This window comes from Palaemon carinicauda, chromosome 37 (assembly GCF_036898095.1).
Source record: "Palaemon carinicauda isolate YSFRI2023 chromosome 37, ASM3689809v2, whole genome shotgun sequence".
Classification (NCBI taxonomy): domain Eukaryota; kingdom Metazoa; phylum Arthropoda; class Malacostraca; order Decapoda; family Palaemonidae; genus Palaemon; species Palaemon carinicauda.
The window spans coordinates 20,898,971-20,926,124 of NC_090761.1; the positions used below are offsets into that span (position 1 = coordinate 20,898,971).

Here is a 27,154-nt window from a genome sequence, read left to right on the forward strand (position 1 = left end):
CGTTATTCAAAATAACAAACATAAAATAAATAAGTACCTGGTAAGGAAGTCGACTTGAACCATTACTCTGCCTTTTTAAGTACGTCTTCCTTACTGAGCCTAGCGATCCTCTTAGGATGCTGAGCGACTCCTAGGTGCTGAAGTATGAAGGGCTGCAACCCATACTAAAGGACCTCATCACAACCTCTAATCTAGGCGCTTCTCAAGAAAGAATTTGACCACCCGCCAAATCAACCAGGATGCGGAAGGCTTCTTAGCCTTCCGGACAACCCAGAAATATTTCAAGAGAAAGATTAAAAAGGTTCTGGAATTAGGGAATTGTAGTGGTGGAGCCCCCACCACTACTGCACTCGTTGCTACGAATGGTCCCAGAGTGTAGCAGTTCTCGTAAAGAGACTGGACATTCTTAAGATAAAAGACGCGAACACTGATTAGCTTATCCATAAGGTTGCGTCGAAAATATTTTGCAGAGATCTATTTTATTAAAAGGTCACGGAAGTTGTGATAGCTCTAACTTCGTGTGTCCTTACCTTCAGCCAAGCTTGGTCTTCCTCATTCAGAAGGGAATGAGCTTCTCGTATTAACAGTCTGAAAAAAATAGGATAAAGAATTCTCTGACATAGGCAAAGATGAATTCTTAACTGAACACCATAAAGCTTCAGACGGGCCTCGTAAAGGTTTTTAAAATAGAACTTAAGAGCTCTTACAGGACATAATACTCTTTCTAGTTCATTTCCAACCATACGATAAGTTTGGAATAACGAACGATATTGGTCAAGGCCGAGAAGGCAGCTCGTGTTTGGCTAGAAAACCAAGATGTAGAACATGTAGCGGTTTCGGATGAAAATCCGATGTTCTTGCTGAAGGCATGAATCTCACTGACTCTTTTAGCTGTGGTTAAGCATATCAGGAAAAGAGTCTTAAAGGTGAGATCTTTCAGGGAGGCTGATTGAAGTGGTTCGAACCTGTCTAACATAAGGAATCTTAGAACCACGTCTAAATTCCAACCAGGTGTAACCAAACGACGCTCCTTCGTGGTCTCAAAAGACTTAAGGAGGTCCTGTAGATCTTTATTGTTGGAAAGATCTAAGCCTCTGTGACGGAAGACTGATGCCAACATGCTTCTGTAACCCTTGAAAGTGGGAGCTGAAAGAGATCGCTCTTTCCTCAGATATAAGAGGAAGTCAGCTATATGAGTTACAGAGGTACTGGTCGAGGAAACGGATACTGACTTGCACCAGTTTAGGAAGATTTCCCACTTCGATTGGTAGACTCTAAGGGTGGATGTTCTCCTTGCTCTAACAATCGCTCTGGTTGCCTCCTTCGAAAAACCTCTAGTTCTCGAGAGTCTTTCGATACTCTGAAGGCAGTGAGACGAAGAGCGTGGAGGCCTTGGAGTACCTTCTTACGCGTGGCAGACGTAGCAGGTCCACCCTTAGGGGAAGAGTTCTGGGAACGTCTACTAGCCATCGAAGTACCTCGGTAAGTTATTCTCTCGCGGCCCAGAGGGAAGCAACTAGTGTCAACTTTGTCCCATCGTGAGAGGCGAACTTCTGCAGTACCTTGTTGACAATCTAGAACGGAGGGAATGCATATAGATCTAGATGAGACTAATCTAGTAGAAAGGCATCTAAAAGAACCACTGCTGGGTCCGGGATAGGTGAGCAAAGTATTGAGAGCCTCTTGGACATCGAGGTTGCGAAGAGATCTATGGTTGGCTGGCCCCAGGTGACCCAAAGTCTCTTGCATACATCTCTGTGGAGGGTCCAATATGTTGGAATTATTGTCCCTTCCTACTGAGACAAACTGCTAAGACATTCAAGTTGCCTTGGAAGAAATTGTTACTAGTGAAAAGTCTAGACCTGTTGAACAGGAGAGGAGGTCACTAGCGAACTCGCACCATGTCAGAGTAGGTCCCTCCTTGCTAGGAGATGAACATCAAAGCAGGGAGTTGTCCGTGTTGACCTCCATTACTTTGTCTTGAAGGAGAGACCTGAAGCTTTTCCAGGTCAGACGTACTGCCAGAAGCTTCTTGCAGTTAAAATGCATTGTCCTTTGACTCGAGTTCCATAATCCCGAGCATTCCCTACCGCCTAAGGTCGCACCCCAGCCTACGTCCGATGCGTCTGAGAAGAGAACGTGGTTGGGAGTCTGAACAGTCAGGGGAAGACCCTATAAAAGGTTGATAAAGTCCTTTCCTCAGGTTAGACCAGACTTATCTTCCGGAAACCGGGATCGAGACCGCTTCTAGCGTCTTGTCCTTTTCCAGTGAAGAGCTAGATGAAACCGAAGAGGACGGAGGTGTAGTCTTCCAAGTGACACCAATTGAACCACGGATGACAGTGTCCTAACCAGACTCATCCACAGCCTGACAGGGCCGTATTCCTTCTTCAGCATCTTTTGGATGGATAGCAGGGCTGGGGATTGATCTTCTTGTTCAGCCATGTTCTCATCAGAGGGTTCCTCATCCGAAACTGATGAGGAAACGGCAACGGAGTGGGCAACGTCTGACTCGCTGAATCCGGTCGCACTGGTGGATGCATGACGGAGCCGGACACAAGATCGTGGTACTGCTGCACAGTCTGTGAACTGTCAACCATGGGGATGCGAGGAAGTACAGCGACAACCCGAAACTGTCTAGACTGTCTGGGTAGTACAGACAACCCCTTATCGGGTTGCTGAGGTTGCCGCACTGCGTCACAACAAGTCACCTCTGCTGGTTGTTGAACGTCTTCCCAGTGACACACTGAACGTCCACAACCACCTCCGAGAGTAGCTTAACGTCAACGTGCGACTGGCAACCCACACTGGGTCGCACCGGTGGAGGAACCATCTCAACTGGCGGACGTGAGTAGGATACCTCAGCGTCAACAGGGCGTACAACCAACCGGTAGGAAGGTCGTTGGCAAGAAGGTTCTTCTCCGTAAAAAATCCTCTATCAAGGACTAAGCTTGGACTGCATGTCTTGCAACAAAGCCCAAGGTCTATGGGAGCAGGTGTGGCAACAGACGGGGTTAGCGACTGAAGCGGAACCATTTACCCTCCCTGGAAGCATGTTATGCTTAAATTAAAGTCCATAGGAGGCTAAGCAGCTTAAGGCTCCTCTCCAAATGACAGAGTCCTCAAGGGAATATCAGAAGGAGGGAGAACAGCACTTTCTCATCTACAGGAACCATATCCGAGAAAAGCTAGGTTCTCTCAGTGAGGGTTTCACTGGTGCAAAAGCAGCAGACCAGAAGGCAACGTTATGAAACTGCTTGACAGTCTGTGAACTGTCAAAAACTGAACTGTCAACCACAACAGGAGCGTGAGGACATACAGCACTGGTGTATAAGTAGCAGACCAGAAGGCAACGTCATGTAACTGTTTGACAGTCTGTGAGTTGGCAACAACCAAAGTTGTGTGGGGAAGCCTCAACTCCTGACTGACTAGTTAGCTGCGGGCGAGTGGCGGTAACCACAGTGTGTTGCGGAGGCTGACACACCGTGTCAAAACACGGCAGCTTGTGGTAGCTCACGCACGGCAACGGAGTGCTCTGTGTGTGGGAGTCATCATACATCTGGCAGGGTTGACTGTGCATGGGTGGAGGAGCTCTCACAACAAGAGTGTGAGAGCAGGAAGCCATGCCGGGCGCACAACCGTGGGAGGTGTAGGCCCACGGGTGCATCGTCAACCTTCTCCGCAGTCGGAGTGTGGGAGCTGGCAACAACAAAAGCAGAGTGCTGGTGCGTGGGAGGGGCTGCGGTGGGTTGCGGAGCATGCTGAATGGTATGCGGAGCATGCTGTATGGTATGCGGAGCATGCCGCATGGGTTGCGGAGAATGCCGCATAGAGCTGGAACCCGGTAGCTCTACAGCACCTTCCCACTGCTGATGCGGTAGCTCACGCATGTCAACGGAAGGTGCAGCAAGAACATGCGTCTGGCAGGGTGGACTGCGCATCGGAGGTGGAGCTCTCACAGGTGGAGTGTGGGAGCAGGCAGCCGCAGTATCTGCTGAGCGCACAACCTCGGCGGGTTGTAGGTTAACAGGTGCATTGTCAACCTTCCAGCACGATACTCCTGCATGAAGGAGCAAGCTGAGACTGTATAGTCTGCAGCATGGACCATAACTAGGGTCTATGAAAGACAACAACAAACGGAGCTACTGTCCGTTGTGACTGAGGGTCTAAAACAGCTGGTGCGGCAACAGACGGAGTTACTGCCTGTTGCGGTACCACCTTGCCTCTCTTGGGAGGTGTGCAGTTGTCGTACTGCAGCGAGTCCGAACTGACCCAGTGGCTACACCTAGGCCGTTGGACTTGCGCGGAAGGGACCGACTTGCACTTAAAAGCTGCAAGATTTGGTCCTTGGTTTCTGCGAGAAACCTCTTCCGCAGACGAGGAATAAATGGGCTCTCTCGTCTTTGTGTGGGTGGGGTGATCACGTCGGCAACGTGTGTAGATACACCCGAAACCACGGAGGGAAACGTCTGTTCGTCGATCAAGACCTGTGGAACCCATAAGTCCTTCGACATTACTTCTCCCCTGGGCTTGGGAGCTTGTAAGAGGTATCGGACTAGGTGAACAACTGGCACGAACAGACGAACCCTCGAACGCAACACTGTAACACTTTGCGCATATCACTTTATCACTTTTGATTTTCTGTTTGCACTTATTTCACTGAACTCGAAACTTTAAGTGATTTGTACCTGAAACACGCAATCCTATCCTTCATTAAAAGGTAGTAATTGCGAAAACAGTTTTACAATGTAACAGAAAAACATAATGAAAGATAAAGAATTCAGTGGCTGGAAAAGAGACTAAACACTAGATCAAATAAACTACGTTTAAAATCTCTCACCGCATAAAGCCTGGGAACAAGAATAAAACTCTAGAAACGTTTTACCTTCTTCCCCTATAGCGACTAGGGAGAAGAGTAAAAAACGAGAACAACGTTTCCCGCTTGAACGAAACGTTTATTCTCCTCTCTCTCCCTCCGTCTCTATCTCTCTCTCTCTCTCTCTCTTGACTTGGAACCTGAGAGATGAGCCCAATTATATATCGTTAAAACATATTATTTGTTAAAGGAAAAAAACTGAAAGGTTTCCCAAATAAAAAGTTCCTTTATAGAATTAAAACCATTTAAGCTAAGAAAGAATGAACGAAACGCTAGAATCGGTTTACTCTTACTGCAACGTGAAACCGTGAAATACTCTCTCTCTATCGTAACGATAGAGCGCATGTTGAACGTTCTGAACGTCAACAACTGCGGAGACTAAACTAAACGTTAGTTCATCTTTGAAAACAGTACGAGACTATCAAAGAAATTCTTTCAAAAACATTAAAATTAAAATAGCATAAATTCTTAACAGGAAATACGATATGACGGGCTCAATGTTAATTAACTTCGGTTCCAAGTAAGGACCGCCTACTATTAGGAAAGGTCGCATATAAACAAACATAAAAATTAAGTTTTATAAGTTTATAATAAATGGAAAGTTAATCGAAGAGGCCTATAAATGGCGGAGAGATATAAACTAAATCTATAACTTTGTTAAGCAAAATTACCAAAAACCTAAACACACTTCCGTCTAAGGGAAGGGTCGATCATAAAAAGTGAAAGAGAGTCTATACTCTCTTCGACACCAACACTTCCGTCTAAGGGAAGGGTCGATCATAAAAAGTGAAAGAGAGTCTATACTCTCTTCGACACCAACACTTCCGTCTAAGGGAAGGGTCGGCCATTTAAAAGTGAAAGAGTCCATACTCTCTTCGTCACCATAATTAAATCTATCCAAAACGAGTTCAAGTTTTGAAATGAAGATAAAACCCCTGCATAGCGAAAGCTCAAAACTGGAATAGTGTACTTCACCAAAAAGTTGTGAAAACAAATCCAGTTAGGGACGGCGTATTAGTAGGTCTTGCCGGTGGCACGACAGAGGAAAAATTGAGTTCTTGTTGACAAGAAGTACTTGAGTACCTACTCACAGATGGCGCTGTTGTGTACACCCCCACCTGTATAGCGATCGCTGGCGTATCCCGACCGTAGATTTCTGTCGGGCAACAGAGTTGACAGCTACATGATCATCGGGTAAGATTAATATTGAAAAACACAACTAACAGAAATAATTCCATTGCGGCCATGGCAACCAGCAATTTGTCTATTCAAATGTGTTTACTACCTATTTCCAATATTTTCTTTGTACTATACTGTATTTCTTTATAATATCAAATTGTTCTTGTAAATAAATAAAACATTTAATATACTTTAAAGTTCTAATAACTTGAAAAATGGTTAAAATTACAACCAGGATAGGTGTAAACACCATATATTTCCCGTTATAACACAACCCAAAATACAGACAAATTTTAATGTTTGTCATATCTATTGTATAATACAACTGGTGAATAGCAAAACCATCACTCTATAGACTACCTTGTTGTATGATTGAAAATCCAGAATTATCAAAATAAAGACAATAGATTTGATACATTTTGTAGTGCTTGACTCGCGAACTTTGAACAGCCTCGCAGATACAGAAAATTTATTTTTGAAAAATAGCGATCGCGGAAAAGGGGAATCGTGTAATTCGAACACGTTTAATTCGGGACCCTACTGTATATATATATATATATATATATATATATATATATATATATATATATATATATATATATATATATATATATATATATATATATAGTAGATAAGCTACAGGTATTCAACCAGGATGGTATCTTGGGTCATTAACATAATAGATAAAGTGAAAACAGCCTATATGCTTAAATGAGTATCATTAGGATGTTCTGAACAATATAACAATTTTAACAATTCAGCTCTTTACCCTTAAAATCAAGAAACTAAGTTTCTCAACACCAGAATACTTTCCATAACTTAAGAAAAGCAATGTTACAACTAGTTCCATGACATTTTACGAGTTCCCTCTCCAATTCCTTTTGAATGAATGCTTTTTTTAACGCAATACCCCATCAGATGTTGGTTGAAAGTTTCTTTGGCAATGATGCGGAGGGGCTATTGGACTCCTTATAGTGTAAGCCCTGGTACCTTGGAAACTTCTTTTATCATTATGATTGGTTCCCCACTTGTATTTACAAGAACCCAGTCTCATTATTATTAAACAATTACTTCTTAGTCTTTTCTCGAATAAGTTTCAAGTGTAAGTATTAATGCGATCATCTGTGACCAAGTAAGAAAAATCTATTCCCATTAAGATTCATGTTGTTCATTCTGTTTGGAATAAATGGTCTTGTACTTATATATTGCTTTTGATGTAATGTATACCTATTAGCAACACCTTTCCTCACAATTTATCATCATTATTACTTGCTATGCTACAAACCTAGTTGGAAAAGCAGTATGCTAGAAGCCCTAGGGCTCCAACAGGGAAAATAGCCAAGTGAGGATAGGAAATACAGAAACAGAAAGAAATAATCAATAATTAAAATGAAACTTTCTAAGAACAGTAATAATATTAAGATAAATCTTTCATATATAAAATAAGAAAACTTTAAAAAACAAGAGGAAGAGAAATAAGATAGAATAGTGTGCCCAAGTGTACCTTCAAGCAAGAGAACTCTACCCTAAGACAGTGAAAGACCATGGTACAGAGGCTATGACACTATCCAAGACCAGAGAACAATGGTTTGATTTTGGAGAGTCCTTCTCCTAGAAGAGCTGCTTACCATAGCTAAAGAGTCTCTTCTACCCTTACCAAGAGGAAAGTAACCACATTGCAGTAGTTAACCCCTTGAGAGCGAAGACTTGTTTGGTAATCTCAGTGTTTTCAGGTGTATGAGGACAGAGGAGAATATGCAAAGAATAGGATACACTATTCAGTGTATGTGTAGGCAAAAGGAAAACGAGCCATAACCAGAGAGGAGAATCCAATGTAGTACTGTCTGGCCAGTCAAAGGACCCAATATCTCTCCAATGGTAGTATCTCAACGGGTGGCTGGTGCCCTGGGGAACCTACTACCTACCAACTTATCAAGCTGTAACCTAATTCCTTTATCTATCTTCCTGAAGACTATAGATTAATTATGTGAGTTTTTTATATTTCTTTTCTTTTACAATACAGAAAATGACTTTTTACATCAAATTCATGGCTGGCCAAAAGTAAATTTTTTGCCTCTCAAACATAAAACAAACTTTTTAAAGCCAACGTCAACACTTCTTTGCTATAATTATGAAAATTATGAAGTCAATAAGAAAAACATTAAGCAACAGCAACAAGTCCACAGGTGAGAAAAGGCAGAAAACAGGAAAATTATTTCATAGAGCGCCTCATTTTTGCAGTCATAGATAGGATCATCTGAGTTGGGTCTTACAGAATTTAACCACACCAATTTGTCAAAAAATACAAGTTCTGATAAAACACAAATGCAATGATACTATTTAACAACAGCATGCAGTTTATATAAGGAATCCGGAGACACCATCACAACCTTTAACTTAAAACATACTGTACAGTATTTCATTGTAAATAAAGAACATACATTCACAATATTACATAAGGTCATGCAATTGTAATTTTGACTTACCTAACAACTGAAGATGATCCTTCAGTGTATTAGTTTCAAAAGACATTGCAGGATCATTAAAATGAGACTGTAGCGCTTTCCCAAGATTTTTAACTTTCGTACTAGGAGATTTTCCAGCTAATGTCCACTTGTAAGTAAGAATCTGTAATTATATGTAAATAAATTTATAAATTTATAGTAACTCTAAATGGTCTCTAGTATCAACTCTTTAGATTAATTCAACAATTACTAATTGTTAGATTTAGTTTAGTCTGAATGAATTCAATTAAGTGAAAACATTTGTTAGCCTGGCCTTGGTACATCAGTACTGATTTTGCAAAAATTGTCAATGTGTTTGGTGTTTGGAGCTACACTTTATTTAAAATATCAATTCTAATAATAAAATCTATTATTTCTATACTCACCTGATGTTCATATTGTATCTTCTTCAGGAGCTTAATCAAAATTACCCTTAAAAATTATAAAGCTTTCCATTTTATCTCATTTAAATAGAATCATACCTCTATTAAAGTAATGAGAAATTCTAGCGGTTAATGGCAAGAAGCAAAGTGCCGAGGGCTCTTTGCTATATAAATCTCTAAGTCAAAAGTTGGGAGGAGGTTGGGCATGTATATGAACACCAGGTGAATATAATATGTATAGAAATAAAAATTTTTTTTTACTAAAATTTAGCTTATTTCTATGAACTTCAATCAATATTCACATTGCTGACTCCCATTCCCTAATGGAGGTGGGATTCTAGTGAAGAAAAGAGATGGGTAAAGTATAAAATTAAAATAAAGGACTGTACAGTAAAAGATAATTCAAATTTTAGACTCACTTGGTCTAGATTACTAGTAACAAACCATCCTTGAAATACAGGACTCCAGGGTGTTTTTCTGAAGATATTTGAAAAATTTCAAAAATAAGAAATTTTAACTCGACTCCAAATAGTTAAAAGATCACCTCGCCATTATAGGACCTAGAGCCCAATAATTTTGATAAGAAAACTAGGATTCTTCAAGAAAATTTTAGAACACCAATTCGGTATACCATTGACCTGCTGTTAAAACTCTTTCAAAAGAAAGAATTCTGCAAAATTAAGAGATGCAGGTGTACTCCTACCTTGAACTTTAACCTCCAAGGCTTTAATAAAATTTGGATACATTTTTTTGTGAGTTTTAATGACGAAAAGTTTAACAAGAAATGACATAACATTGAACATGACGTTTTGAAACTCTACCACCACAGACCAAATTAGGGAGATTACCTCTAATGGCAATAGTTTTATCCAAAAATCATTGAACAGCTCTTACCGGAAAAATAAATCTATTTTTGGATAAAATGTTTACATTCATTTTCACGTTGGGAAGTGAAAAAGTCATGGCAGACTTGTCTTAAAATAACCTAAACTCTGAAGGGAGAGCACCAGGGATGGAGAAAAGGTCACTCTGCCCCCAAACACTTCGTCTTCCATTGCATGCAAGGGTGATGGGGGGGCGCCAAGGTTTCTTCATCAACTGGTGAACAGAAAGTGTATGGGGCTGTACATTCCCATCTTGTCTGGCTATCAGGCTAGCTGAGGAAACATGAGCCACAGCCCCAGGCGGATGTGGCACAAGGCCGTGACATGGAGTCACGGACCTGGCCCTGTGCACTGGCCCCAGGGGGATGAAATACGAGGCTCCTCAATGTAAACGCTCCCCTAAGGGAGGTCATGACCTACACTCGGTAACAAAGGGGATAATTGTAGTAATTATGGCTCTAAGTAGAGATAGGATCTATTACCGATTTATCATAAATCAAGGAAGTACCCAAAATACACTTGCAATCCTGCTTCGTTCCATTATAATACAAGAAACTGATATCACCAATCAAATAACTGCAAAGGTATAAGAAAAGAATAAACAGTCTTTGGATAGGAGGCAACAGTATTCCATATTCCATACAGCCAAAGACAAAAGTGGAGTCTTTGACAGGAGGGTGGGCGGGGATATTTGTTCGTATAGAACATCTGTAACTAGCTACTGAACCTCCTTAACAAATACAGCTACCATTCCAACTCTAATTAAGATATCTCCCTACAGCATAAAATCAGTCATAAAACATAAAATTCAGGCAAACTGATAAATATTTTTTTTTCAATTATATGATGTTCATCAATCTTTTAAAAACATTGAATGTAGCCCTTTACACATAGCAATAAACCAAAATTAATAAATATAACAAATTCTAAAAGTAATTAGAATTTTTCTTAGTTATACAAACCTGAGTCATTTAAAATAGGGAAATGTTTTCAGCACATTTGAAATGGTCATTGAAATTGTTAATTGCGTAGTTAACGACAGGTGGTGAACGCGGGTGAATAGCCCCACCAAGCACATGTAGGAGTGAAGCGATCACCTAAAACTCCACAAAATTTTCAAAAAATGTTATTTTTATTAGTAAAATAAATTTTTGAATATACTTACCCGATAATCATGTAGCTGTCAACTCCGTTGCCCGACAGAATTCTATGGAGGGATACGCCAGCTATCACAATACTAGAAGGGGGTGTACTTACCAGCGCCACCTGTGGCCAGGTACTATAGTACTTCTTGTTGACACCTCCTCAATTTTTCCTCGGTCCACTGGTTCTCTATGGGGAGGAAGGGAGGGTCAATTAAATCATGATTATCGGGTAAGTATATTCAAAAATTTATTTTACTAATAAAAATAACATTTTTCAATATTAAACTTACCCGATAATCATGTAGCTGATTCACACCCAGGGGGGTGGGTGAAAACCAGTGTACAAGATTAAAGGATAGCTAAGTATCCCATATTTCATATAACAGTTATCTCAAATAACAATGAAATAATAAGTACCTGGTAAGGAAGTCGAATTGAACCGTTACTCTGCCTCTTTTTTAAGTTCGTCTTCCTTACTGAGCGCAGCGTTCCTCTTGGAGGCTGAATCAACTCAAAGGTGCTAAAGTATATAGGGCTGCAACCCCTACTAAAGGACCTCTACACAACCTCTAACCCAGGCGCTTCTCAAGAATGAATTGACCACCCGCCAAATCAAAAGGATGCGGAAGGCTTCTTAGCCTACCGTAACAACCATAAAAACAACAATAAAAGCATTCAAGAGAAAGGTTAAAAAAGGTTATGGGATTAAGGGAATGTAGTGGCTGAGCCCTCACCTACTACTGCACTCGCTGCTACGAATGGTCCCAGGGTGTAGCAGTTCTCGTAAAGAGACTGGACATCTTTAAGATAAAATGATGCAAACACTGACTTGCTCCTCCAATAGGTTGCATCCATTATGCTCTGCAGAGAACGGTTTTTATTAAAGGCCATCGAAGTAGCTACGGCTCTTACTTCGTGGGTCCTTACCTTCAGCAACGCAAGGTCTTCCTCCTTTAAGTGAGAATGGGCTTCTCTAATCAGAAGTCTTATATAATACGAAACCCCGTTCTTGGACATGGGCCTCGAAGGTTTCTTGATGGCACACCATAAGGCTTCTGACTGTCCTCGAATAGGTTTAGACCTATTAAGATAATACTTGAGAGCTCTGACAGGGCAAAGAACTCTCTCTAGCTCGTTACCTACCATGTTGGAGAGGCTAGGTATTTCAAACGATCTAGGCCAAGGACGTGAAGGAAGATCATTCTTAGCTAAGAATCCGAGCTGAAAAGAACATGTTGCAGATTCGGTCGTGAAACCAATGTTCTTGCTGAAGGCATGAACCTCACTGACTCTCTTAGCTGTTGCAAGGCAGACGAGAAAAAGAGTCTTGAGGGTAAGGTCCTTGAAGGAAGCTGACTGGAGAGGTTCGAACCTAGGTGACATAAGGAACCTTAAGACTACGTCTAGGTTCCAGCCTGGAGTGGATAGACGACGCTCTTTAGAAGTCTCAAAAGACTTAAGGATGTCTTGAAGGTCCTTGTTGGAAGAAAGGTCCAAACCTCTGTGGCGGAGAACTGAAGCCAACATACTCCTGTACCCTTTAATCGTAGGGGCTGAAAGGGATCTCTCATTCCTAAGATGTAATAGGAAGTCAGCTATTTGGGTCACAGAGGTATTGGTAGAGGATACTGCATTGGCTCTACACCAGCTCCGGAAGACTTCCCACTTAGATTGGTAGACTCTACGAGTGGAAACCCTTCTTGCTCTGGCAATCGCGCTGGCTGCCTCCTTCGAAAAGCCTCTAGCTCTAGCGAATCTTTCGACAGTCTGAAGGCAGTCAGCCGAAGAGCGTGGAGGTTTGGGTGCAACCTGTCTACGTGAGGTTGACGTAGAAGGTCCACTCTTAGAGGGAGAGTCCTGGGGACGTCGACTAGCCATTGAAGTACCTCTGTGAACCATTCTCTTGCAGGCCAAAGGGGAGCAACCAGCGTCAGCCGTGTCCCTTCGTGCGAGATGAACTTCTGAAGGACTTTGTTTATTATCTTGAACGGTGGAAATGCGTAAAGGTCGAGATGGGACCAGTTCAGCAGAAAAGCATCCACATGAACTGCTGCTGGGTCTGGAACTGGGGAACAGTACAGCGGAAGTCTCTTGGTCATGGAGGTGGCAAACAGATCTATGGTAGGCTGACCCCACAAGGTCCAAAGTCTGTTGCACACACTCTTGTGGAGGGTCCATTCCGTGGGAATGACCTGATCCCTTCTGCTTAGGCGATCTGCTGAGACGTTCATGTTGCCCTGAATGAACCTCGTGACTAAAGTGAGGTTTTGACTTCTTGACCAAATGAGGAGGTCCCTTGCGATCTCGTATAGGCTCCTCGAATGGGTCCCTCCTTGCTTGGAGATGTAAGCCAAGGCTGTGGTGTTGTCTGAGTTCACCTCCACCACCTTGCCTAGCAGGAGGGACTTGAAGTTCAGCAGGGCTAAATGAACTGCTAGTAGCTCCTTGCAGTTGATGTGGAGCGTTCCCTGTTCCTCGTTCCACGTTCCCGAGCATTCCTGTCCGTTCAAGGTCGCACCCCAGCCCCGAGTCCGATGCATCTGAGAAGAGATGAAGATTGGGGGTCTGAATAGCCAACGATAGGCCCTCCCTGAGAAGGAGATTGGTCTTCCACCACAAGAGAGTGGTCTTCATCTCTTTGGTGACTGGGATAGAGACTGCTTCGAGAGTCAAACCCTTGTCCCAATGAGCTGCAAGATGGAATTGAAGAGGGCGGAGGTGGAGTCTCCCTAGCTCGACGAACAGGGCCAGCGATGAAAGGGTCCCTGTGAGACTCATCCACTGTCTCACCGAGCAACTGCTCCTCTTCAGCATGCTCATGATGCAATCTAGGGCTTGGCTTATCCTTGGGGCCGATGGAAAAGCCCGAAAATCCTGACTCCGAATCTCCATTCCCAGGTACACAATGGATTGGGAGGGAATGAGCTGAGACTTTTCTATGTTGACTAACAGACCCAGTTCTTTGATTAAGTCCAAAGTCCAGTTGAGACTCTCCAGACAGCGACGACTCGTGGAGGCTCTCAACAGCCAGTCGTCTAAGTAAAGGGAGGCTCTGATGTCCGATAAGTGGAGGAATTTTGCTATATTCCTCATCAGATGCGTAAACACCATAGGAGCTGTGCTTAGGCCAAAACACAGGGCTTGGAATTGGTAGACAACCTTTCCAAAAACGAATCTCAGGAAAGGTTGGGAGTCTGGATGAATAGGAACGTGAAAGTAGGCATCTTTCAGGTCCAACGAGACCATCCAGTCCTCCTGCCTGACCGCTGCTAGGACCGACTTCATCGTCTCCATCGTGAACGTCTGCTTGGTGACATACGCATTGAGCGCGCTGACGTCCAGCACCGGTCTCCAACCTCCTGTCTTCTTGGCCACCAGAAAGAGACGGTTGTAGAAGCCCGGGGATTGATGGTCCCGGACTATAACCACTGCCTTCTTCTGTACAAGGAGCGACACCTCCTGGTGCAACGCTAGCCTCTTGTCCTCTTCTTTGTAGTTGGGAGAGAGGTTGATGGGAGATGTGGTCAGAGGGGGTTTGCGGCAGAATGGTATCCTGTAACCCTCCCTCAGCCAACTGACAGACTGGGCGTCTGCACCTCTCTTTTCCCAGGCTTGCCAGAAGATCTTGAGTCTGGCTCCTACTGCTGTCTGGAGATGCGGAGAGTCAGTTTTTTCCTTTAGAAGCCTTGGAACTTTTCCTAGACTTGCTCCTGGAAGAGTCTGGACGGGAGCTTCCTCGGCTGGGGGCTCTACCACGAAAGGTCGGTATGAACCTCGTAGCAGGAGTATCAGCCACTGGGGTGCGATAAGTCCTGGGGACTGAGGTAGCAACCTTAGTCTTACGAGCCGATGAGGCCACAAGATCATGTGTGTCCTTTTGTATCAGGGCAGCAGACAAGTCCTTAACAAGCTCTTCGGGAAAAAGGAACTTCGAGAGCGGAGCGAAAAGGAGTTGAGACCTTTGACAAGGTGTGATGCTGGAGGAAAGGAAGGTACAAAGCTGCTCCCTTTTCTTAAGAACCCCTGACACAAACATCGAAGCAAGCTCGCCAGATCCATCTCTAATGGCCTTATCCATGCAGGACATTAAGAGCATGGCAGAATCCTTGTCCGCAGGGGAGGTCTTCTTGCTGAGGGCCCCCAGGCACCAGTCTAGGAAGTTGAACATCTCAAATGCTCTAAAAACACCCTTCAGGAAGTGATCAAGGTCTGAGAAGGTCCAGCAAACCTTAGAGCGCCTCATTGCTGTTCTACGAGGAGAGTCTACCAGACTTGAGAAGTCAGCCTGGGCAGAGGCAGGTACTCCCAAGCCTGGTTCCTCTCCTGTGGCATACCAAACGCCCGCTTTAGAAGTGAGCTTAGTCGGAGGAAACATGAACGAAGTCTTTCCAAGTTGTTGCTTAGACTGCAACCACTCCCCTAAAATCCTTAACGCTCTCTTAGAGGACCTTGCTAAGACGAGCTTAGTATAAGTAGACTTAGCTGGCTGCATGCCCAGCGAAAACTCAGATGGCGGAGAGTGGGGGATAGCAGAGACAAAGTGGTCTGGGTATACCTCCCTAAAAAGAGCCAAGACCTTACGAAAGTCAATAGAAGGTGGAGGAGACTTGGATTCATCCACGTCTGATGAGGGATCCAGGTGTGCAGCCTCATCATCAGACACCTCATCACCAGAGTGTAGCGAAGAGATCGGTAAGGTATGCTGAACAGCAGAGTCAGCACGAGCTGGAACAACAATATTTGTGGTTTCCTCTTCAAGACTCTGTTGAGGGAACACCTGAGGCTCAGTCTGCAAAGGCTGATCAAAAGAAGTAGCAGAAGGTAGGCGCATGGGTGGAGGAGGCTGACTCCTGGCATGAGTGTCTGAACTCAAGGGTTGCGCTTGCTGAGTGGTTGGCGGATGCGCAGTAGCAAGTTCCTGAGGAACGAGTTGAGGTTCCTGAGGTGTGAGCTGTGAGCGATGAGGTAGTGGCTGCGCAGAACGCAGTAATTGTCTCGCGAGTTGAGGTTCCTGAGGCGCAAGGCTAAGGTGTTGAGGTGCTTGCCTTGAGGAGGGTTGAGCTCGCTGCAGCGAGAGCTGAGGAGACTGACTCATGGATGGGAGAGGTTGTTGTACCTCAAGAGAGTGTTGCCTCACTGGTGGAACTGCAAGTGGAAGCGGAGGAAGTAAGGTATAAGCTTCCTGTTCCCATTGCTGAGGTTGCCTTAAGGAAGGCGGAGGGAGCTGCACACCACTGGAAACAGTAAACTCAGAACGTGGTAAGGTATCCTGAGGAGCCTCAACATCGTACGCCTGGCAGGCAGTACTGCGGTCAGGCGGAGCGATCGCAGGAGGAGGTGAAACCTTCTCAGCCTGACACTCACGCATCAAGACCGCAAGTTGTGACTGCATGGACTACAGTAGAGTCAACTTGGGGTCGGCAGACACTAAGGTCTGCTGAGGTAAAGCCTTAACAGCAGAGATCTGTTGCGGCAGAACCTTACTCCTCTTAGGCGGAGTGCATTCAACTGATGACTGCGGCGAGTCAGAGCTGATCCAATGACTGCAGCCCGGTTGAGTTCTTGAGGTCTGGACTCTGCGTTTGAGTGGTCTTGAGACCTGAGTCCAGCGTTTCTTCCCTGACAATTGATCAGCAGACGAGTAAAAGACGGGCTCAATCGTCTGCAGGTGGGAGTGACGGTCTCTGGAAGACACGCCCGCAACCACCGAGGATACTTCTGTGCGCCGATCAAGGCCTGCCGAACCCTTTTGCCCTTCGACATTGCTTCTCCCCTGGGCTTGGGAGCTTGCAAGAGGTCCCGGACTGGGAGGACGACTGGCACGCACAGAAGTATCCTCACGCACCACACTGACACTGACACTAGCACTTGGCACTGCACTGACACTAGCACTCGTCACAGCACTGGCACTAATACCACCCACTGCACTCTTGACCTTAAGTTCCTTGACTTCGGCCATAAGAGACTTATGATCACTAACCACTGACTCTACTTTGTCACCTAAGGCCTGAATGGCACGCAAAACAACAGACATATCAGGCTGAGGGGAAATAGTAGGTTCGGGGGTAGCCACTACAGGGGTAGGAAAAGGTAGGGGATCATGAGGTGAGGAAAAAAGTGAAGAGTGAGAAGAACTCCTCCTAACTCTCTCTCTCTCTAACTTGGTTGAATACTTAAGAAGACGGACAAAATCAAGTTCCGAAAGTCCGGCGCATTCCTCACATCGATCTTCTAACTGACAGGGCCTTTCCCTACAGTCAGAACAAGCGGTGTGAGGATCTACCGAGGCCTTCGGAATACGCCTATTACAAGACCTACATCGTCTATGGGTGGGGGCTTGTGAAATGTCAGACATCTTGAATCAAAAGAGTTAGCCAAGTGGGGTTTCAAAATCAAGCAAAAGATCGTTAACCGTTAATCAGGACTAAATAATAGCTATCTAAGCTAATATAGAAGTTTTCCAGTAAAGCGACAGCCGAAATCTGAGAGAAATACTTCACCAAAAGCCGTGAAAATACTCCAAGATCATAAGCGTATCCCAGAACGTCTTGCCGGAAGCACGACAGAGGAAAAATTGAGGAGGTGTCAACAAGAAGTACTATAGTACCTGGCCACAGGTGGCGCTGGTAAGTACACCCCCTTCTAGTATTGTGATAGCTGGCGTATCCCTCCATAGAATTCTGTCGGGCAACGGAGTTGACAGCTACATGATTATCGGGTAAGTTTAATATTGAAAATTACATGATGTTGATCCAAGTTCTCCCTGCTCCTGAAGAATATTCCCTAGGCATATACAAAGAAGCTTCAACAAATGGCAAACTTGATGAGGAGCCCAAAGCGCTAAACATTCTCTTCGGCAATTCAAGGTCTTACTAGAATAACTCCGAAGACGAATTAGCTAACCCATTCCTTAAAGAAAGTTCCTACCTAATGGGAAGCCATGATCTACACTTGGTAAAAAGTGGATAATTATGAACAATTATGATCCTAAGTAGCATGCATTTATCGCCAGTTCAGCCATAAACTGATGCAGGCCCAGCACATGAATTCTTTGCCTTGTTTCACTATCATGAACAATGCTGCATTATCAAATATTCAAACTAAAAGGTAAGAAAAAGATTAAACATCCTTACATAGGACACAACAGTACATCAATACTCTTGCAAAATAATAAAAATTGGATGAGAATCAGTTGCTTGTCAAGAAAAAAACCCAGCTGAGTGGTCCATCCAAAAACAGGCACAATGATATTACTCGTTACAGCCAGTAAGGAGTCTTTGACAGGGAGGTGGGAGGGGATACTCGCCTGTGCTCACCACCTGTTATTAACTATCTCATCAATTATTTCAATGGCTGTTGGAGCTCAGGTGGAGACATTTCCCGATTCTAAAGGACTAAAGATTTGTACATGAGTAAGAACAAAAAGAAATAACAAAAAGGAAATTCCATACTCACAGCAGCCTCTTCATGCTTGCCAAGGTTTCTGAAAAAGAAAAAAACATATTAACATACCAGTAAAAACTTTACCTTCATATACACTCAATAAAATCTTTCTAAAAATTTCTTCGCAAGAAACTACAGAAATAGGAGGCATGGTATAAAAGGATGAAGAATTGAAGATTTAATTAACATAGTCGTGATAAACGTACACTGCAGATTGACAAATAACTATTTGGTGGGAGAGTTTTAACATCTTTCATAATCAGCCTGAGTCAAAAAGACCTATAGTATAGATGATATAAGAAACAAAAGTTCCAGAAATAATTAAAAAACACTTACCCCAGAAAATCTATGGCCTCAGTGAAATTGTAACGTTGTTTGAGGTAATGAACATAGACTTGAACAGCTTGTACCCTTGACTGCATTTCCTAAAATCAAAGAATTGAGGCATACTTATCATATGATATGAAGAATATTTATTAAAGCAATACAATATCCAAGTTGCTCATAATTTAACCACACCCACAACATTCGAAACTGATACTTGATTTACATCAAGACATGGACACAGAAAAAATGTGATAGACTGTAAATGTGCATAATATGGACCTACACCATACGACACTATGAAATCATGACACATCATATTGTGCAAACTCCAGTTAAGCCATCATACTAGATAAAAAGAAAATATTTTACATGAACAACATGGAACACCAAATAGGTTATTCGCAATTTCCATTAGGGAGCTAAAATATAAAACTAAACGTCTGAGGCTTCAATTAGCTATCAAAGTTGCCATCATATAAAATGTGACAACACTGATGAAAGTGATAAATTACATGAAAACAAAGTAAAAAAGGAGACCAGAGATGAAGTAATCAAAATTTTGAAGAGTTTGACAATAAAATCAAACTAAGGAGAAGGTAAATGGATGTAGCAAGCAAGTATCAAAAATATGTTTGCTTGAAAATTATTTGCTAACCCCCCCAAAAAAAATATGAACAAACCTGACATAAGAGAAGCTTAAAATATTTGAAAAACCCAAAGAACAAAATAAAAGTGACACTACACAATAAGCAATTATAAAAACAAAATATGAAAGACAGGAAGTAATTGAAAAAACTTCTGCACAAAAAAGCCAAATATATTATTAAACCAAAAATTCAAGGACCAATATTCCTAACTCCAGACATATTTGCCATTAATGAAAATAAAGTAATGTAGAAATGACAGAAAAACATTAAGTATCAGGAAATAAAATCATCACCCTTCCTGTTAGTGATTGTTTCGTGCCTCCAAAACCCATAATCTTTTAAAAATATGGCAAACTTTTGGGAAAATTTGTGCCAATCATAACCACAAATAAAAAGACCAAAAACCAAAATGACATGAGCATCACTCTAAGGTAATCTCATTTCACCTACAAATTGGTCACATTAGTTTGACTAACTAATATTCGATGAATAGCTCCCATGTCATCTGTATACAGAGAATGCTAGTCAACGCAAGAATTAAAAATATTTTAAGTTACCGATGATAACCACAATTCAGCAACAGCCAATGTCAAGTGCTGGGAACATATTAATTAAGAAAAGATTTACCCAAATCTTCACAATTTTGGGTTTGTTGAATTATTATCTTCTTAAAAATTGCAAAACTGTATACTGAATAAAACAAAAATTATATAAAACCCCATCCTCTGAGTCATTCTTATCAGATTTGATAATTTCATCAAAGTGATGTGATAAAACTACCTATTTATAATAAAAAACTAAAATAACAATAATAGATAATAACAAATTACAAAACTAAAGCATCTTTTGACTTAGTTAAAACTGCATAAAATATGAATAAAAAAGCATCATAAATTTACCTCACAATGATACTTTAATTAATGTTGAATATCTACATAAAATGATATATCAATTGTTGCACTTTACTCACTTGAAAATACTTCAAAATTTTAAATCATTATAAAAAGTGAGCAAAAGTACCCATTAAGCTTGAGAACAGTATCTTGTGTGGATTGGACATTTCTCGACTGAAATTGTCAATTCTCTGGGGTTAAAAGCACTTTTGATATCTTCCTCATTAATCATTTCAAAACATTTTAGTTGGGGAGTTTTGAGATGAATTACAGTTTTTTTATCATATACTGTTGTAATAAATGATTATTTAAACAAATCAAGTGATATAATGGGCTAGAGACAGGAAGAGGTGGACAAGACTGACTGCCAACATCCAGGGTATGGCACTTTATTAAATAAGTAAAGTAAGTAGACAAATGAAATCAGACAACTGTTAATAATACAAGCAGCCTGCATATATACAGAATTACCATTATTACCAGTCACATTATATTTACATAGAATGTGGGAAGTTCATTTTCATACTTAAGGCATCAAATAATACCAAATATAGGTCATGTTACTTGAGAAAGTACATCTTAATACTTTTTCTTCTAAGATAATATTAGATTTTTTGTTTATGCCCTGCACTTACTGTTTTAACATAAGATATTGACTAGTGTGCATAATCACTTCAACTCACCTTAATGAAGATGCTTTTCTTAACTGTATTTTTCAAATGCAAAACAGTAACCAGAATTGCACTGCTATCCATAACAGCCAGCGAAGAATCAATTAGTGCCAACTTGTCCTCAAGACTTCTATAACTTTCTAAAGAAAATGGTTGCCCAAGTATGATTCGACTCACCATATCATCAGGTGGCAGTGTCATACTGTATCTTGAATAAGAATTCTGAGGAAAAGGGAGGCTTTAAGTTAACAAAGAGTAAATTATTCAAATACAAGAAAAATGCAGATAAAATACTAAAATTTGTGACACTATATTTCCGAAAACATTAGAAAATTAGAATCCAAGATGGTAAGCAATTACATTTGGCCCACATATCAGGAACATACTTCAATCAACAATTACGTACTTTAGACCTAATTCATATCATATCTACTTAATCAGAGCCTGTGACTGGCCTAAAGTGGTCAAGATTAAGTGGTTATGGAAAAAAGAAGATTCTAATACCTAACAATAAGTATCATTCGAGCATTGAGAGCCAACCCAGCATGTTATGAGATTTATTAAGTAGACCCTGTACTTAACTGCCTTCTTTGAATCAAAATACCTTCATCAGTTGACACCAACATATAATGTTCTAGGGGTTTAGTAAGGCTCCAAGTTTCTGTGCATAAGTTAATACTGGTAAGACCATCTCATTAGATACTTTTCTTTTTAGAGGAAGTGGCAGTTTAGTTTTCATAGTCTATTTTGTTTACCAAAAGCTCTTCATCCCATATTAATCCTTCTTTTAATTTGGTCTCATGTCCTCGGGAAATATTTGCTGTCTGTCTTAAATACGTAAATTCATTAAATTTCTAGAGGTCCAACAATAATCCTTATTAATTGTCTCTGCATTTTCAATGAACATTATCTTAGTTTTACTCCTATTCATTTTCAGTTCTAAAATTTTTGTTTTTCTCTATTCAAATCTATCACTGTTGCTGTTCCTTCCATGGTTCACTAGATAGAACTATGTCATCTTCAAATCTGAAGTTGTTAAGGCATTCTCCATTAATGTTAAGTCCTACACTTTCCTAATCTAAATTCTTAAAAACTTCTTCTAGGCATGCCAATCTCAATCGGAATTTTCTCACCATATGTAGTTTTAGAATTGCTATACTGTACTTCCTGTACAACTATCTTCAAATGTTCTAACTTGAAATTCATCTATTTCTTGTCTTTCAATGGCTTTCATTACTGCTGAAATGCTGACAGAATCAAGAGCTTCCTCATAGTCTATAAATGCCATACACAGTGGTTTGTCATACTCTGTTAATTTTTCCATTAGCTGGTTAATTACATGAATATGGTCAGTTGTTGAAACCCAGCTTCTAAAGGACCTAAGAAACTGTTTTATTCTGATGAGATGGTGGAGAGTTTCTATGCAGTCAGATGAAGTACAAAGGTTCACAACCTATTAAAAATGTTTGGAGTATTGGGTCTAGCTTCTAATGAGATACCACTCAATATGCCCCAATCGGAAGATGGATATTCCTTGACCAAGATCTGGATAAAAGCCGTTAACTTCTTCCCTTGGTTCAATCTGTATTTATACTACTTATAAATTAAATACTGAATAAAAAGTACCCATTCCTAGAAAGTTCTATATGAAGTTTAAAAATATCCAATCAACTTTACGATAACTTTATCAGCTACTAAATAGGTATCTACATGAATGGAAATTATTCCTCTTACAGAATGATTCTGAGCATAGTCTTCTCCTTTTATAGATTAACAGTTATAAATTCATGGATAATGGGGCAATATCAAGAAACTGAAAGCACTATCATTCTAGATGATATAGGTTTTCAACTCTGCTGTGACTATAAGCATTCAGAAAGCCTTCATGTCTTACAGAAGGTCTTAACCTGAAGGAATAAGGAAGCTTATAGGTAGCGTGCTTATTCAACTGCCCTAGCAAACAAGCTTGATAACAAAGTACTAAATGCTTTTCGCTGCACCCTTTCAAACTCCAACTGCATTGCTTTTCATGTACAGTATTCCCTTTGGTTTTACTCCATCTGGTTGTCAAGTGCCTTTAATTTACCTGGCTTACATTATTCTTTTCCACTTAAGGAATTATGGATCCCATTAAATTCACTTTATAATATGCCTCCTAAAATTGACATTTAATCTTAAACCTCTCAGGCAGTAAAACAAAACGATTAATTTTCTTCATTATCAAATATTCTTGAAGTGTAATTATTATACCATTAAGTACTATTTAAGTAACTATTATATCCACAAATACTCTTTAATGGCAACCAATTTTACTTCCTTTTCATTGCTTAGCATTTTCTATTTCCCTGATAACAAACTTATCAGGCTTTGCAGATCATTTTAAAAAGTCTACTACAGACTGACAATTGCTTTTAAGGTGTATCCTCTTTTTTACTTTGATTCCATTGAGATTTACATATACTAGACAGTGTGTGTATTGTTTTTCCCACTTTTCGACTGGGTTTGTGAAGTACTAATTTTAGGTAACTTTGAAATACAGTAATTCCTGCAAACACAAAAATATTACAGTAATTTCAAGCCTATCTGACTGAGACAGCACAAAGTAATGTAATGCATCTGAAGTAATTTAATTCCTATAAATATACTGAATAAACTGTAATAAGTATATATTTCCTTCATTTATACAGCATATGTCTCCAAACAAAAACATATAACAAATATATCAAAACATATATCATGAACTGTATACTATAAATAACACCAACATGCTTACCTCTAACCTCTTTTTAAGGTGTGAAATTTCTTCATTTTTAGATTCACAAAGTACACAACCATCACCTGAAGGTCCTAAAAATAATAATAAAAAAAATTTAACCGCAGCAATGATAACAATAACAATAATAATAATAATATGACAAATTCAAAGATAATTTGTATTTTTCCTAACCATACAAACCTTAGCTATTTACACAGGGTTTACCTTTTAGCGCAGCTGAAATGGCGAGCCATTAGAATTTAACGAGGGTGTATTACCCCCACGCTAGTTAGCGGGGGGGTAGGGGAGTGGTAGCTAGCTACCCCTCCTCCCCCTCACACACAGGTGAATACTCACTTTCACTTAGAGGTAGGACTTGTCTTGGGGGAGAGGGCTGGCGGGCAAATGTGTGTAAATAGCTAAGGTTTGTATGGTTAGGAAAAATACAAATCATCTTCGAATTTGTCATTTGTTCCGTAACCGAAATACAAACCACGCTATTTACACAGGGTGACTTACCCCTTAGGTAGGGTGGAAAGTCCCCAGCCATACTGGCTTTGGCTTTACCCGGGGACTCAGAATCCGAGTGAGTAGCACTCGATAAAAGGAGTCCCTGCACCTCACAAGTTCCTTGCTTCGCAAGGAACCATGTGGCCTACGTAAGCTTGTGTGTGAAGGAAGAAGTGTGACCCGTCCTAGGCAGTTGACCTGGAGTTCCAGAAGGAACTCTGGGTTAGGACGTTCCCAATACCACCTCGTCAGGGTATGGGGGACGCGACAGTATTGACTCAATACTCGGAACACAAGGAAGCATGGTTTACCTGCAGAGGTTCGAGGTCAGCTATGCAGAGACCAGGATGCTGCTTCCCCGTAGAGGGGATGATGAAGAAAGAAGTAAGGGCCAGACATACTTCTTTCGTTCATGCAGACTAAAACCTGATAACAATGCCCTCAACCTTCTGCTACCTGTCCAAAAAGGAGCCTGAGGTTAGACCAGCTGTTGTGTAGCCACCACAGAGCGATAGAAAACGTATCGAGACTCCTGTGGGTCACGCCCTGCAGGAAGCGGACTGCGAAGGTCATTAGACGCTTCCAGACTCCAGCTTGTAGCACCTGTATCACAGAGTAGTATTACTCGAAGGCGAGGGACGTTGCGATGCATCCAACATCGTGCTGTAGGGCGACGTGACGGGGGAGGGTCTGGAGACAGGTCGAGATGAATGTCCTTGAATCCGGGCTGAAGAGGTATACTAGTGACTCTCCCCCATGTCCTCCTTGTGCTCCCAAATCAGCTGCAACTGAGGACAAACTGCAGCTGTTCCCAGCGCTAACCTCTCGATTCCTTTACTGGCAAGAAAGAGAAGGTCTTGGGACATCAGATACAGAATGGAGACTCGAAATCTTGAATGAATCGGACCGAAGGGCCGGGACCCCCAGATTCTGAGTCTAACCAACAACTCAGGAGCGAGCCTGAATGTTGCCTTCCCCTCTTCCTTAGAAAGGGGGGAGTCGTAAGAGACCAAGAAGATTGCTTACACACTGGCCGTGGCCAGAGTGAGCAAGAGACCCAAGGCGGAATACAATCCGAGGCCTGTCGTAAAGGGTCTTGAGAAGATCTCTTAAAGGACTAAAAGTCCGAGCCATGCTCCAAGTTGGAGGTCTTCCTCCGACTAGGGCAGGGACGATCGTAGCTTCGCATGAGCGAGGATAGATCCAGCGGGCAGGAAAAAGTTATTCCTCTAAGCCTGAAGGTCAGGGAAAGGCTGAGCGACAGGCTACATTGCCGAGAGCGGAAAGGAGTTTCCTCCCGCCGAAAGGCAATAAGACCGTTAATGCTGGAGAAGAGGCCTCAAGGGAAGAGGTATATCTCCCACGGCACCAACCACCTTAGACTCTTCACTTTGCCTGGGAGACCCCTGTGGATGACTATCGCAGATGACGCGACCTCCGTACCGCGACTGTAGCGGGTTGCCTCTTCTTGAGGAGGAGGCGTAGTGTCCCCAGGCATGAAGCCGAAGCGACGCCCCGGTTCGGGAGAGATGTCGCAGTGTGGTTGCTTGAGTAGTCTGCGCCGTGGGAGAAGCTCTCCCGGGAGTTCCGTCAGGGGAAGCAGAGGGTCTAGAAACCGTTCTGCGCATAGTCCCAGTGGAGCTCTCCCATTGAAAGGTTGACAGACAACCTGGTCTTGTTGAGACCCATTGTCCACAGACAAAAGGGAGGGAAGACGCAGGCGTCGAAGTTGTCCCACCATCACCGGAATGCATCTTGCCAGAGTCTCGGGGTCTGAGACTGGGGGGAAGAATAGCGGAAGCTTGAGGTTCAAAGCTGTCGCGATCAGGTCCCCCAGACCAGTACTTGCTGGTTACCCAAGGTCAAAGACCCCCAGGTACACTCTCTCTACGAGGCTCTGCTCGGATAGTCTGAGAGAACATTCCCCTGCCTGGAATGAGAGAGCCGATGGTGGTATTGAGAGAATCTCAATCATCCCGGTATCTCTACTGCAAGATGTGAAGGTGTGAAAATGCGTCCCCTGCTGGTTAGAATACGCCAGAATCATGAAGTCGACGCGCACGGGGCGACTCGGCAGGAGCTGTAGGATCTGTAGAGGGGCCAGACTAAGGCCCCTAAGCCTGCCTGAATGATGGAGAGGTATCCTTCAGGTCTTGACCATAGGCCTGGACTGGAACATGCCCCCCCCTTTTCTTTGACGAGTCCGAGAACAGCATCAAGAATGTGGAGAAAGGACGAGAATATCCCCTACCATCAAGAGGCTCCATAGGTCAACACCCATTGCAGGTCTAATAGTTCCGCTGGTCCCATAGGGGCCAGGAAGTCCGGTTAAACATTGCCTGAAGCCACCGGAACTTGGATCGCCCCACATGGAACTTATCCTGAGGCGACCGTTCGGACTATAGACGGGTCAATGAGGAAAGGAGAACTAGGAAACGTTCCAAGGTAGGGCTGAAAGCTCTGCTTGACTGAGAACAGGTACTGCGACTCTCCTCAGTCTTGCCACAGTCAACCGAAAGGAAGGCTCGGAGGATGTGGTAACAGAATCTGGCGTCCCCAGGTGGTCACCCATCCAAGTACCGACGTTGCTTAACCTCGCTGGACGGACGAGAAGCGGGGTTTCCAACGTGGTAAGGCCGTCGACTCAATATCATGGCCAGATACTCCAGATGTTGAGGCAGAGGAAGAGAAGGCTCCAAGCAAAATACCATGAGCCCACACTCATGGTAAGCATCCGGAAGCTTGTCCCGGCGCTGAAGAAGGTCGAACCCGAGCCTACCGGAGTTGACCAGCCCTCCAAACAGCAGAGGAGGCGGAAGCCTGCACCTGAGCGGCCAAGAGGAAGGCAGGGAGAGTTCTCTAGGGAAACAAACCTGCTATGCCACGGCGGGATAGCCACACTGCATCATAAGCAGGAATACTTGCAGTCTAGGCTGA

The 27,154-nt window shown here is 42.4% G+C and overlaps 1 protein-coding gene across 3 annotated transcripts in view; it reads right to left on the minus strand.

Annotated features, from left to right (window-relative positions):
- LOC137629483 (spermatogenesis-defective protein 39 homolog) overlaps positions 1-27,154 on the minus strand; it is a 225,620-nt gene that overhangs the window by 62,790 nt on the left and 135,676 nt on the right. For all 3 annotated transcript variants that reach the window (XM_068360816.1, XM_068360817.1, XM_068360815.1), the window contains exons 5-9: positions 23,726-23,799; positions 20,965-21,174; positions 18,751-18,839; positions 18,427-18,454; positions 8,542-8,683 (exon numbers count right to left, since the gene is read on the minus strand). In XM_068360816.1, coding sequence (XP_068216917.1) covers positions 8,542-8,683; positions 18,427-18,454; positions 18,751-18,839; positions 20,965-21,174; positions 23,726-23,799 — 543 coding nt within the window. The remainder of the gene's footprint in view (positions 1-8,541; positions 8,684-18,426; positions 18,455-18,750; positions 18,840-20,964; positions 21,175-23,725; positions 23,800-27,154) is intronic.